A 14,958-nucleotide genomic window follows, 5' to 3' on the forward strand; every position below is an offset into this window, starting at 1 on the left:
CCTTCTTTAAATTGGCCAAGGCAACTATTAGTTGATAGGTAAATTTACTAGCAACCTTGCCCTAACATCAGGATGCTACATACAGGTGTCCAAACACCATCAGGTGCCTGTGGAAGAGAGAGCTACCTGTACCAAGTTCCACTGAGTATATTGGCGGTGGAACTATGGACACCATATTTACAGTGACAAGGTGGTATTGGCCTGTCCCATTTCCAAGGACATCCATTATTGTGTAGTTAGGCAGGTCCTGGGTACAGAGGAGTGGAGAGAGTATCCAGACCCCAAATATCATATCAAGTTTGCCCTGCAGAATTATTTGATGGTGTTGTTTGTTTATCAGCATGCACTTTCATCACTGTATATTGTGCATGGATTTTTTTTTCCTATTGAGGTATGGCCTTAATAGGAACAAATCACATAGACAATATGCAGGTACAATTTGCAGAGATATGCACAACAGCAGCAGCGAGCAGCAGGATGTAGCTGTAGGGCAGACTGTGTGGGGATGTCAGTGGAATGTTAGGAAGGTGGCAGAGTAGGGAAACTAGTGGCCATGGCTGCACCCTAGGTGATAGTGTGTCCCAGGCAGCTGCCTAGTTCCCTTAGTGGTAGCACCGGCTCTATAAATTCTGGACTTTGAATGGATGTAGAGAAGACCGCAAATAAACAGGTACAACTTATGTAGGCTATTTATTTGAGGCCAGTCACTTTAATGGGTGTATATATGGGTTTACAATCAATTTTATTTGAAGTTATTTTCTCTAACTTCCTGTTTTGGCTATGGGACAGGAAGTGAAGAGAAATTTCCCCAATGGGGCACAGATGGCAAAAAGCTGAGGGGTTGTAACCCTCCCTTATGCCATCCAAAATAAAAATAAAAGTTTTGCCGTTAGTTACACTTTAAACTGCACCTACAGTTGCTCAAAGGACATTGCAGGCATAGTAATGTGCTGAGGGCCGCACACCCTCCATGCAGACACAGGCCCCCGGCAGGGAGGTGCACTGAAGCACGCCGCTCATACTTGTCATTTTTATACTGTCACAGTTTGAGGCAGCAATGAGCGCCACTGCCTGACTCGGCCAGCAGGGGCTGCTGTGGGTCGGTGTCCCTCCCTTGGCTGTGACGCGCATGCGTGCTCCAAGTCCCAGGAGGGGGAGGAGGGAGTCCGTCTGGTTCCGTAGGTTTGGGGAGAAGCGGAGAAGGGAAAGCGGATCGGGCCGGGGAGCCGGCGGACAGCGGGCCGCATTGGAGAAGACAGAGGGGGGCTGAGTCCGGCCTCTGAGTCCGCCAGCAGCATGGTGATGGCCTACTTCGTGGAGAATTTCTGGGTGAGCTGAGCTCTGATTTGTCTTCTCTTCCTGCCCGGCCTCCCTTCCCTGGAGTGCTAGAGGAGGGGGCTGTACCTGGGACGGGGCCCCGGGGGCCCTACAGCTGCTGGAACCTTGTCATCACAGGCCGGGGGCATGCTGGAATCTCTAGTACATCAACATCTGGGGGGGCCCAACATGACACCCTATTGTGTACATCATAGGGGCCCCATACTCTCTCCACCTGGGGGGGGGGCCCCTTACTGTCACCACTTGGAAGGACCCCTGTACTGTCACCACCGGGGGGGGGTGGTGTACTGTCACCACCTGGAAGGACCCCTGTACTGTCACCACCTGGGGGGGGGGGGGCTGTACTGTCACCACCTGGGGGGGGGGCTGTACTGTAACCACCTGGAAGGACCCCTGTACTGTCACCACCGTGGGGGGGGGGGGTGTACTGTCACCACCTGGAAGGACCCCTGTACTGTCACCACCTGGGGGGGGGCTGTACTGTCACCACCTGGGGGGGGGGGGCTGTACTGTCACCACCTGGAAGGACCCCTGTACTGTCACCACCGTGGGGGGGTGTACTGTCACCACCTGGAAGGACCCCTGTACTGTCTCCACCTGGGGGGGGGGCCCGTACTGTCACTACCTGGAAGGACCCCTGTACTGTCACCACCGGGGTGGTGGCCTGTACTGTCACCACCTGGGGGGCGTACTGTCACCACCCGGGGGGCGTACTGTCACCACCCGGGGGGGCCCCGTGCTGTCACCATTTGGCGGGGCTGTACTGTCATCACCTGGAGGGACCCCATCCTGTCACCACCGTGGGGGGGCCCCGTACTGTCACCACCGTGGGGGGGGCCCCGTACTGTCACCACCGTGGGGGGGGCCCCGTACTGTCACCACCGTGGGGGGGGGGGCCCGTACTGTCACCACCGTGGGGGGGGGCCCCGTACTGTCACCACCGTGGGGGGGGGCCCCGTACTGTCACCACCGTGGGGGGGGGCCCCATACTGTCACCACCGTGGGGGGGGCCCGTACTGTCACCACCCGAGGGTGGCCCCCTGCTGTCATTGTACATGGGTTGTATGGTGTGATTGGGGTCTTCTGATCACCTGGAAGGTCCAAGTCTCTTGCAGCAGAGAGCTAATACAGATGTGGACTTCTTCCCTGATCTGCATAGTGTAGAGTATTGGTAGCCAACTTGTAATTGAAAAACTGTATTATAGAGAGTCCCATGTGTGGCCCCAACACTTCCAGAAGGCCATGCAATAGCAGCCCATCACTGTGTGTTGAGGTGCATTGTGTCCGGTTAGCCCCCCGACACCTCAACATTTCTATCCTGCATTTTTTGCATTATATGGCAGCATACACTGAAGGGAAAATCAGAGGACCATAACCCCCCCCGCTTTGGTGTTGGGGACTGCAATAATAACCCCCAGCATTGGTGTTATTGGCCACAATAGTATCCCCCAACATTGCAGTAAGTGGGTGTAATAATAACCCCCTGGCATTGGTGTCAGTGATCATAAAACAATAACCAGCATTGGTGTCAGTGGCCGTAATAATAATCCTCAGCACTGGTGGCAGTGATTGCAATAATAACCCTTGCCATTGATGTCAGTGGGTATAATAACTCCCCGGTATTGGTATCTGTCACCACAATAACCCCCAAAATTGATATAGGCGATTACCGTAATAATTACCAACATTACTGTCCAGTATCCCCAAGCATTAGTGTCAGTGGATGCAATATCATCCCCTAGCATTGGTGTGGTGGAGAGACTGCAATATTACTTCACAGCACTGGTGTCGAGGGGCAAAATAATAAAATAATAAGCATTGGAGTGGGGGGATGTAATAATGACCCCAAGCATTTGTGTCAGGAGGAGGAAGACGCAATAATGATCCCCAGCATTGGTGCCAATGGGTGCAATAATACCTCTAAACATTGATTTCAGTTGGCACAATAATGACCCACAGCATTGCTGCTGGAGGGTGCAATTATGACCCCCGGCATTGGTGTCAGTGGGCACAATAATAACCCCCAACATTGGTGTCAGTGGACGCAATAATAACTCAAAGCATTTGTGCCAGTTGGCGCAATAATGACTCCCAATATTGGTGCCAGTGGGCGCAATAATGACCCCTGATATTGGTGCCAGTGGGCGCAATAATGACCCCTGATATTGGTGCCAGTGGGCGCAATAATGACCCCTGATATTGGTGCCAGTGGGCGCAATAATGACCCCTGATATTGGTGCCAGTGGGCGCAATAATGACCCCTGATATTGGTGCCAGTGGGCGCAATAATGACCCCTGATATTGATGCCAATGGGCGCAATAATGACCAATGATATTGGTGCCAGTGGGCGCAATAATGACCCCTGATATTGGTGCCAGTGGGTGCAATAATGACCCCCGGCATTGGTGTTAGTGGGCGCAAAAATGACCCACGGCATTGGTGTTAGTGGGCGCAATAATGACCCCCAGCATTGGTGTTATTGGGCGCAGTAATAACCCCCGGCATTGGTGTCAGTGGGTGCAATAATAACCCTCGGCATTGGTGCCAGTGGGCGCAATAATGACCCCTGACATTGATGCCAGTAGGCGCAATAATGACCCCTGGCATTGGTGTTAGTGGGCACAATAATGACCCCCAGAATTGGTGTCAGTGGGTGCAGTAATACCACCAGCATTGGTGGTGATGGCCTCATTAGTAAAACTCAGCATTGATGTCAGTGGGCTCAAAAATAACCCTGAATGTTGGTGTCAGTGGCTGCAATAATCTCATGCATTGATGGCAGTGGCAATTGGTGTCATTAAAGTGGGGTACCCCCTAAAAAAAAAAAAATTAAAAGTCAGCAGCTACAAATACTGCAGCTGCTGGCTTTTAATAATCGGACACTTACCTGTCCCGGGTTCCAGCGATGCGGGGGAACGAAGCCCCCCCCTCGCTCCCCGCTCCGCTCGCGGCGCCGTCATGCATACTGTGGGCACCCGGCTGTGGCTTCACAGCCGGGCACCCACTGCGCATGCGCGAGCGGCGCAGGGCGCCGTGATACGCCGTACAGTCACCTGGGACACGTGACAGGTCCCAGGTGAATGTGCGGCGCGAGGGGAAGTGATGTCACCAGCCCGGGCAATGAAGAAGGCAGACTACGAGGGACCCCCTAGCAACCGGTATTTAGAGGTGAGTAAAAAATTTTTTTTTTGCCAATTATTTTTTTTTTATTTTTTTAAAGATTTTTAAGTGGTTTTATTTTTTGGGGGGCAACTCCACTTTAACTGCAATATTAACCCCCACATTGGTGTCAATGGCTTCTATAATAATCCCAACATTGATTGGTGTCACAGAGGGGTTTATTTACTAAATCTAGAGAGGGCAAAATGAGTTCCAATTCTGCAGAGAAACCAATCAGCTTCCAGCATTTGTTGCTAAATTTCTGGCATTGGTGCTTTGGTCGGCTCATGTTTGTATTCCCCACATCAGTCTGTCCATAACATCCAAGCCTCCCATTGCTTTCAATGGGGCTTCCCGCCTGCATCTAATTACAGGGAACCCCCCGAGTCTCTCATGGGTGATCCCAAGCATCCCTATTTACAAGTGTAGATGAGGACATGTGGATGTTATGAGGATGCAGAGCCTTGTAGGTCCTCTACACTGGGTTGGTCTTGAGTTGCCACGTTTGCTTTGTATAGTGATCCATATCTCTATATTACTTGGGAATGAGTACAGGGAACCGGTTTCATGTAGGTGCTATTTATACCTTTTATATCCTTTAGTGTCTGGACACATTTATGAATTGTTTAGCCTGTTGGTTGATGAGTAATTCTGTATATAATGGGTGTGTTGTGCTCATACATCTGGAGGTGGATGGAATGTGTTTGCACTCCATACATATCTGCTGCCTTGTGATAGGCTTGGATCTCATACACACAACATATTCAGTCACCTGTGTGTAAAAGGATAGTGAGAGAGGGGCAGCAGTGTTGGGGGATAATGCTACATAGGCGATACCTGTGATACTCAGCTGTCCTTCATAGAGATTCAAATTGGTGCTGTCCTTGCTCAGCAGTGTAAGGTAACACCATTATTGGCTTATGCAATAAGACAAAGTGCATTAAAGCATAGCATCCAATAAGAATTCATCTTTCACTGAGCTTATGTCAGTAAACGTAAGTTTGTGTAAACAAACTTTGCTTTTATTTGTAGATTTTTTACACTACCTTGTTGAATAAGTCAGTAGGTGTATTAATGAATGTGTTGTAGTGACCTACTTTTGAATGCATTAAAGTGATTGAAAAGGCTTGTTTTTTTTTTTCCTATAAAAATAACAAACGTGTCATAATTATCTGCTCTGTGTAGTGGATTTGCACAGAGCAGCCCGGATCCTCCTCCTCTTGGATCCGACTTCTGTGCTCCTGGCCCCTCCCGCCTGTTCAGTGCCCCCACAGCAAACAGCTTGCTATGGGGGCACCCGAGGCGAATCGCAGCTCCCTGTGTCCATTCAGACACGGAGCCCCGGCCCCGCCCCCTCTCTCCCCTAATTGGCTAGCTGACTTTGAAAGCAGTGGGAGCCAATGGTGCCGTTGCTGTGTTTCAGCCAATCAGGAAGGAGAATCTTGGAAGGCTGAGACACTCATGGACATTGCTGGACAGAGTGACCTTAGGTAAGTGATAGGGGGGCTGAGGGCGGCTGCTGCACACAGAAGGCTTTTTATCTTTATGCATAGAATGCATGAAGACAAAACACTTTCTGCCTTCACAACCACTTTAAGCCTCATACTAGAGGTACACCAAATGGAAATTTTGGTGCCGAAACCAAAAATTCAGGATGCACTTGGCAGAAAAATAAAATGACAGCTTTAAAAAATATATAAGTTTTTTCGTTTTTTATATAATTGTAACATAATCAACGTTTTAAATAAATTCTTATTCATTTAAGTTCATGATATTATTTTTCGGCCATTATCGGCACCTTGAACACAAGAATAGCTCAAGAAAAATGCATCTGTTTAAATTCTATGTATGTCTTTACATTGGTCCTTTGTGCTTCCCGTGTGGTATTAAAAAAAACTTGCTGCATTTTTGGTCAGTTAAAAAAACTGCACCAAAAACGCACCTCCCCATTAAAATGCACTGAAAACGCATCAAAAACTCACTCATTTTATGTTTTTGGTGTGCTTTTTTGAGTCACATGTCCTATGAAAAATGCACAATACACACAGTAAAATTGCAGCAAAATTGTGTGCGTTTTCAGTGCTATTATGAGCACTTTTTTTCTTTATCGGCAAAATGCTGGACACTCCATTTTCAGCCAATATGTTTAGTCTGACGAATATTCGATGCATCTCTACCTCATACACATAAGAATATTGAATGAATGATTGTCTGTTTTTTTTTGTTTTTTTTTGCATGCTAGTCTCATATCGAAAAACCAATAAGTTGCTAAAATTACGAAGCTTCTCCTACGACAGAATACAACTGTGGAAGTAATGTTTTGTAAGGTATTCTTTCATTTCTGAGCAATGTGTGGTCTTGGTCACACAAAAATCTAGGGTTGAGCTGATACCGAACTAGATGCTGATACCAAGCATTTGCACAAGTACTGCTCTGCTAATGCTCCAATAACTAAAACCGATACCTTTGTGGTGCGATATGGGCTCTAATGACACTGCAAAAAGAATTGCACGTAGTTTAAACAGGAATGCGTTGCCATTTCTGTCCGAATTGCATGCCGTTCCCCCCACCACTCCTGTGTGAACCCAGGCTTGTCATAGTGACCTCAACCTGGGAAGCAGCAATGCGATTCAGACAGGAATGCATTTACCTTGCAGTGCGATTTGAGCCCATTCATTTTGTATGTGCTCAAATTGCGCCGCAAAGGTCTCGGTATCGGCGAGTGCTTGAGCACGAGTATCAGTACTCATATTTACCGATAAAAAAACTGTTTCGGTGCAACCCTGCAAAAAACTTTCATTCTGTTCTACGTGAAAAAATTTCCAAAGCTGTGTACTAATGATCAGATTATCAGACGATTGCTTAGAAAGCAGGATTTTTCTCATCGTTAGTACTAGGCATTACTCTGCAAAGCATTGAAGGTTGTTATGCATCATGAGAATACATACACTAGGTCTGTTGGTTGGTAAGGTTGGCCATAGACTGCTCAGTAGTAGCATGTAAGTTTTCCGATTTTGGGCACTCACTTGGTTCATTTCTGCTTTACTAGAAGTTGCTAAAGAGTGCATTGGGCAGGGTTAGATAAGTTCAGGAAAGGGGGCAAAAAGGATATAAGCATTTTTTTTTTTTTTTATTCCCCTTATCTTTGACCTGCAGTAGAGATACTTGGGATCACTAACCTACCAGTGCTGTCTGGCATAGCTATGTAACTTTCAGGACTGTATGAATAGAAATCCAAATCATTAACCACTATTATACTGCATTATACTGCAGCAGGTTGGCTCTGTTGTGAAAATCGCCATAGCTGTTTTTTGGTTCGTGCAATAGATACAGTGGGCACGCGCATGGCGCCAAAGCCAATGCTTGTGACTGGCAGCCGCAATGTCTGCCGGACACCCGCGATCACTCCACAGAGAGCCAGAATGGGGATCTGTCAATGTAAACAAGCAGATCCCTGTTCTGACAGGAGTAGAGTGAGATTGTCTGTTCCTAGTGATCAGGAACAGCGATCTCTCTCCTCCTCCACTCAGTACACTCCCCCCCACAGTTTAGAAACGCCTCCCAGGGAACACATTTAACCCCTTGATGACCACTAGTGTTAACCCCCTTCCCTGACAGTGTAATTTATGCAATAATTAGTGCATTTTTATAGCATGGATTGCTGTATAAATGTCACTGTTCCCAATGCAGGTGGATGCAGACAACTGATAAAAGCCCAGGCACCAGGACGAAATTTATAGTCGCCATGGCGCCAGTGATCTGTCAAGCTCTGCACTCAGTCACTAGGGGATTTGTATTCTGCAAAAACCTGGTAGATCCTGCTGTTCGCTGTCTCCCCCTCCTGTCCTTGTCCCCAATGCAGTTTGAGATTTTGCAGAGCCGTGTTGGCAGCTAGTGCACATGCTCAGTTTTATGTATATTTCTACCCTGAGCATTTCATCCCCATCACATCTGAGCAGCGTGTGATTGAGTCTAACATGTGGGCGTATACCAAGTGGTAATGACAGCTCACTCTCTCCCTCGTCCTCCTCCATGCCCACTAACCAGCTAAACACAACGAGGGTGGGATATTACATCTTAATTGATGGAGGCTTCACCTCCCTGTTATTCTAAGACACAGGCTAAAGGGGCATGACAAAGCTTATGACTGACAGAATCTGCCCACACTCTGTTATTGCCAACAAATAATTAAGATTTGATTTCAAATATATATTTGAATGACAGTTTTTAACAGTTTATTGGGTTCGGCACATCATGAATCTGGTGGACAAATTACTGGGAGGGGCTTGGGTAAACCCAGCTGTCATCGTGCACGTTGGCACCAATAACAAAGTTAGAGGCAGATGGCCTGTCCTAAAAAACGATTTTAGGGACTTGGGAGCTAAATTGAGGAAAAGGACCTCCAAGGTAGTATTTTCAGGAATACTACTGGTACATTAAGCCACACCACAAAGGCAGAGGGAGATTAGGGAAGTAAACAAGTGGCTGAGGAGCTGGTGTAGTAAGGAGGGGTTTGGGTTCCTGGAGGACTGGGCCGACTTCTCAGTCGATCACCAGTACTATAGAAGGGACGAACTGCACCTAAATGAGGAAGGTGCGGACCAGCTGGGAGTAAAGTTAGAAAAAGTTAGAGGGTTTTTAAAACTAGATGATGAGGGGAGGGCCCAGAGGTAGAGAGAGTCAGCGCGGAGCATATCCCAGAGGGTAGTATAGAGGGCATTATTGGTAGGTTGACTAAAGCGCATAAACCTAAGGCAAGTATAGTAACAAGCCCTAGCTGCAATCTCTGAACACCCAATAAGAGGTTAGTATGCGACCGCTCTAAACTACGTGGCATGTTCACCAATGCCAGGAACCTGGCAGACAAGATGGGTGAACTAGAGATTTTGTGGGAATTTCAGAGACCTGGTTCAACAGGTCTCATGATTGATTGACTGGCAACCATTCAAGGGTATACCCTTTATTGCAGGGATGGAGAGGGTAAAAAAAGGGGGGGGGGTATGCTCATATATCAAGAATAATGTACAATAAATGTAGGACTGCAACAAACGATTATTTTCGTAATAGATTAGTTGGCCGATTATTGTTTTTCAGTTAATAACCTTAAAAAGTGTGATGTATAATTTAGTTAATATGTAAAGTTTTAAAAAAAGGCATTTCATTCATAAATACTGTATTTGCCGACGTATAAGGCGACTGGGCGTATAAGACGACCCCCTATTTTTCAAGTGAAAACATAGGTTTTGGGCAATACTCGCGGTATAAGACTACCCCCCTTCTGAGGCAACACCATTTAAAAAAAATATTAGAACCATTAAAAAACACAAAGCAAGAATGCCAACTACTCATCCGCCATGCTGTAATATGTCATAAAGTAAATCAAACAATAATAACACAAACAGAAATCTATTGAATGCCACAACTCTGGAAAGTAGAATTTTTCACTAACCAAACCTATACCACTTTTGGGTTACATTCTATGGGAATTGTCCACCAAAATGCATTTAATAAACCCCCTGTCATATGTCCCAGATTTACCTGTCCCTCTTGGGTGCCTGGGACCTCACAGGCAAACAGCAGGATGTATAGTAGTAGGAGATCAGTGAATGGATTTACCCAGGGAAGTATGGTGAGTGGTGTATTATTTTAATGAATACAACGCCTGCTTGGATTGGCAGAGGCTGTAGCTGCTCTCTCAAAGCCAATCTGAGCAGGCTACTCTATGTAGCCTGCTCGGATTGACAGAGGTTGTTACTCCAATCCAAGCAGGCTCTGTATTCATTAATAGAATACATCGCTCGCCGGGATTGGCTCAACGGCGTATACTGTTTGTAGCTGAAGCCACATACAGTATTAGCAGACATTTGGGGGCTGACATCCATCTGGCAGAATTGTATACCCGGTGTATAAGACCACCCCCGATTTTTGGGCATTTTTTTAAGTGTAAAAGGTAGTCTTATACGCCAGAAAATACAGTATCTCTATATGCAGTGATAAATATAAATAACCAACTGTATGATTAGGGAGTAAAATATTTAATCCACTCTGAGAACAGACAGAAGAGATATACTTTAAAAACTGTTTAGGGGTTGAATCTAGTAAATATCAGACTCAGAGATCACATTTTTTTTACTTAAAAGAAAAAAAGTTAAAGACTTTTTCAGATTTTCAAACAGAACTGTAATATATTATATGCCGGCCATAGAAAAACAACACTTTCTGAAGGCAAAACTAAAAAGGCAGAAAGACCCACAAAGAACAACTGAAGATAGCTACAGTTGGAGCCTGGCAAAGCATCAGAAAGAAGGAAACCCAGTCTCTGGTAAAGTCCATGGGTTCCAGACTTCAGGTAGTCATTGCCAGTAAAGGATTCACAACACAATATTAAAAATGAACGGCAGAGAAAAAATGTTTTACTTTCCAAAGTAAAAACAACAAGGGCAGAAGATTTAATAGATGGAAAAAAAATTACTGAAGGACCACTTTAAGCTGAAAACATTTATAGATAAATCTATTCCAAAAATTAAAAGTATGTTTACATATCAACTGAGCGCCTGTCTTCAGATAGTAAAACAAAACTGTGGTTATATTCAGGAGATCTAACCAGATTAGCTACAAAGTACAGCACAGTGTGCCCATTGCAGGACTGGTGGAAATGTGAAATGCTGTGTTAATTTTGGCTGCAAATTTCAATTTAGTTTTAGTCTTAGGACTAAAATGGCATTTTAGTTTTAGTCCCATTTAAGTCTTCTGCAAGTCATAGTCTTTGACTAAAATGCCATTTTAGTCATTGTATTTTAGTCAACCAAAATCTTCAGTACGTTTTAGTCAACTAAAATCGAATGGGTTTAGTTAAATTGTAATGCATTATTTAAGCATTTCTAGAATTTCCAAACTCATTATATACTCCTGGAGTAAAAAAATAAAATTCAATCATGTTATTTACGTTGTTAAGGTTTGAACAAACTCACAGATACAGATTTAGCCGCTTTGGAGGTCTGAGGACACGGTAATGCTGCATAGTGCTCTGGACAGTGTTCTGAGGACGCCTGTAATGTTGCACAGTGCTTTTCTACAATCAGCTGGTACCATTCCAGTTAGTAGACTGTCAGTAAAAAATAGTAACAATGGTCTGGCCATAACTTGACTGAGTTCCCCAAGTACCCCCGGATGCAAGCCATCTGGTCCCGGTGATTTGGGTTGAGATCGGGTGATTGACTTGGCCATAGCAGAATATTCCACTACTTTTCCTTCAAAAGCTCCTGTGTTGCTTTTGCAGTGTTTTGGATCATTGTCCATCTGTACTGTGAAGCGCTGTCCAATCAACTTTGCTGCATTTGTCTGAATCTGTATATCTCTAAACACTGCAGAATTCATCTGGCTGCTTCTGTCTTCTGTAACATCATCAATAAACACCAATGACCGAGTGCCACTGGAGGCCATGCATGCCCATCCCATCGCACTGCTTCCATCATGTTTTACAGATGACATTCTGTGCTTTGAATCATGAGCTGTTCCAAGCCTTCTCCACACTTTTTTTCTTCCCGTCATTCTGGTACAGATTAATCTTAGTTTCATCCATCCAAAGAATGCTTTTCCAGAACTGGTCTGGCTTTTTTAGATGTTTTTTTGGCAAAGTCTAATCTGGCTTTTCTATTCTTTTCACTTATAAATGGTTTGTACCTTGTGGTGAACCCTCTGTGTTTGCACTTGTGAAATCTTCTCTTGATTGTAGACTTTGGCAATGATACGCCCACCTCCTGGAGAGAGTCCTTCACTTGATGTTGTGAATCTCTTGATATTGTGAATCTGTTTTTCTTTACCATAGAAAGAATCCTGCACTCATCCACCACTTTGTCTTCCATGGATGTCCAGGCCTTTTTATGTTGCTGAGCTCACCAATGCTTTGTTCTTTCTGCAGAATGTACCAAACTGTTGACTTGGCCACTCTTAATGTTGCTGTTATCTCTCTGATGGATGATGGATTTGTTTCATTTTTGAAGCCTTACAATGGCCTGTTTCACTTGCATGGACAGCTCCTTTGAACGCATGATGTAGGTTTACAGCAATAGATTCCAAATGCAAATACCACACTTGGAATCAACTCCAGAACTTTTTCCTGCTTAAGGGTTTACAGCAATAGATTGCAAATACCATACTTGGAATAAACTCCAGACCTTTTTTCTGCTTAATTGATGAAGAAATAACGAAGTAGTCCACTCGTGGCCATGAAACAGCTTTTGATTCCATTGTCCAATTACTTTTGGTCCCTTGAAAAAAGGGGATAACTATTACTAAGAGCTGTAATTCCTAAATGATTCCTCCGATTTGGATGTACATACCCTCAAATTAAACCTGAGTGTGTACTTTCAGCCCATATAAATGATATATCTATAGCTTGAATACGTTTTGGTAAATACCTGACAAAAAAATAAAATTGTGCCTGTGTCCAAATATACAGTTGTGCTCATAAGAATTCGATTTTTTTTGCCCATTATTTAGAGAATATGAATAACACAATCTTTTTTTCACTCATGGTTCGTGTTTTGCTAAAGCCATTTATTCTCAGTCAACCTTGTTTACTCTTTTTAAATCATAATCACAACAGAAACTACCCAAATAACCCTGATCAAAAGTACATACCTCAGTTCTTAATACCGTGTATTGCCACCTTTAACATCAATGACAGCTTCAAGTCTTTTGTGGTATTTGTGGATGAGGCTCTTTATCTTCTCAGATGGTAAAGCTGCCCATTCCTCTTGCCAGAAAGTCTCCATTTCCTATAAATTCTTGGGCTGTCTTGCATGAACTGCATGTTTGAGTTCTCCCCAGAGTGGCTCAATGATATTGAGGTCAGGAGACTGAGATGGCCACTCCAGAACCTTCATTTTATTCTGCTGTAGCCAATGACAGGTCGACTTGGTCTTGTGTTTTGGATCATTGTCATGTTGGAATGTCCAAGTACGTCCCATGTGCAGCTTCCTGGCTGATGAATGCAAATGTTCCTCCAGTATTTTTTGATAACATACTGTATTCATCTTGCCATCAATTTTGACCAAATATCCTGTGCTTTTGTAGCTCACACATCCCCAAAACATCAGCGATCCACCTGCCTGTTTCACAGTAGGAATTATGTACCTTTCAGCATAGGCCTTTGTTGACTCCTCTCCAAATGTAGAGTTTATGGTTGTGGCCAAAAAGCTAAATTTTGGTCTCATCACTCCAAATGACTTTGTGCCGGAAGGTTTGGGGCTTGTCTCTGTGCTGTTTGGTGTATTGTACGAGGGATACTTTGTGGCATTTGCGTAGTAATGGCTTCATTCTGGCAACTAGACCATGCAGCCCATCTTTCCTCAAGTGCCTCCTTATTGTACATCTTGAAACAGCCACACCACATGTTTTCAGTCCTGTATTTCACCTGAAGTTATTTGTGGGTTTTTCTTTGCATATCAAACAATTTTCCTGACAGTTGTGGCCGAAATTTTTGTTGGTCTACTTGACCGAGGTTTGGTTTCAAAAGAACCCCCTCATTTTCTACTTCTTGATTAGAGTTTGAACACTGCTGATTGATTGACATTCTCAATTCCTTGGATATATTTTTATATACCTTTTCCTGTTTTATACAGTTCAGCTACCTTTTCCCGCAGATCCTTTTGACAATTCTTTTGCTTTCCCCATGACTCAAGCCAGAAATGTCAGTGCAGTACTGGATGTAAGCTGCAAGGGTCTGTCAGGAGTCCAGAAACTCGTTGACCTTTTACACACACACACACACACACACACACACACACACACACACACACACACACACACACACACACACACACACACACACACACACACACACACACACACACACACACACACACACACACACTACAAGCAAACAGATCACAGGTGAGGATGATTACCTTTTAATAGCCAAACCCCTTTGTGTCAACTTGTGTGCATGTTATCAGGCCAAAATCATCGGGGTCATTTGAGTCGTTTCTGTTGTAATTATGATTTAAAAAGAGCAAACACAGTTGATTGATAATAAATGGCTTCAGCCAAACACTAACCATGAGTGAAAGAAGTTTTTTATTTTTTGTTATTCATATTCTCTGAAAAATGGTCAAGAAATCATAACTTCTGTCAGGGGATGTAAACTTAGGAGCACAACTGTATATGGCCCTAACTGTATATTTGATATTGTTTATGTACCTACTGCCTTTGGTTATGTACGTGGATGCAAAACTTTATTGGACTGTAATGTTATTTGTTTAATCCAATAAACATTTTCCCGATTTAAAAAAAAAAAAAAAACCACCAAGCAGAATCGGACATACAAGGTGTAAAATCCTGCAATTGCTTTTGAAGGCCAGAGTAGAAACGCGTCCCCAGGGGTTTCTCTGTTCCTCATGTTTAGTACTTAGATCTGCAGATAACACTACAGAATGGGGACTCGTGCTGTTGCTGTT

The 14,958-nt window shown here is 44.4% G+C and overlaps 1 protein-coding gene across 2 annotated transcripts in view; it reads left to right on the forward strand.

Annotated features, from left to right (window-relative positions):
* Positions 1-1,138: 1,138 nt before the first annotated feature.
* Positions 1,139-14,958, forward strand: part of FCHO2 (FCH and mu domain containing endocytic adaptor 2) — a 212,372-nt gene continuing 198,552 nt past the window's right edge. For both annotated transcript variants that reach the window (XM_077462502.1, XM_077462503.1), the window contains exon 1: positions 1,139-1,329. In XM_077462502.1, the coding sequence (XP_077318628.1) occupies positions 1,297-1,329 (33 nt within the window). In that variant the 5' untranslated portion in view covers positions 1,139-1,296. The remainder of the gene's footprint in view (positions 1,330-14,958) is intronic.

Source organism: Lithobates pipiens, unplaced genomic scaffold (genome assembly GCF_037356315.1).
Source record: "Lithobates pipiens isolate NorthernLeopardFrog02 unplaced genomic scaffold, aLitPip1_a1.2 Scaffold_3, whole genome shotgun sequence".
In the NCBI taxonomy this organism is placed as follows: Eukaryota; Metazoa; Chordata; class Amphibia; order Anura; family Ranidae; genus Lithobates; species Lithobates pipiens.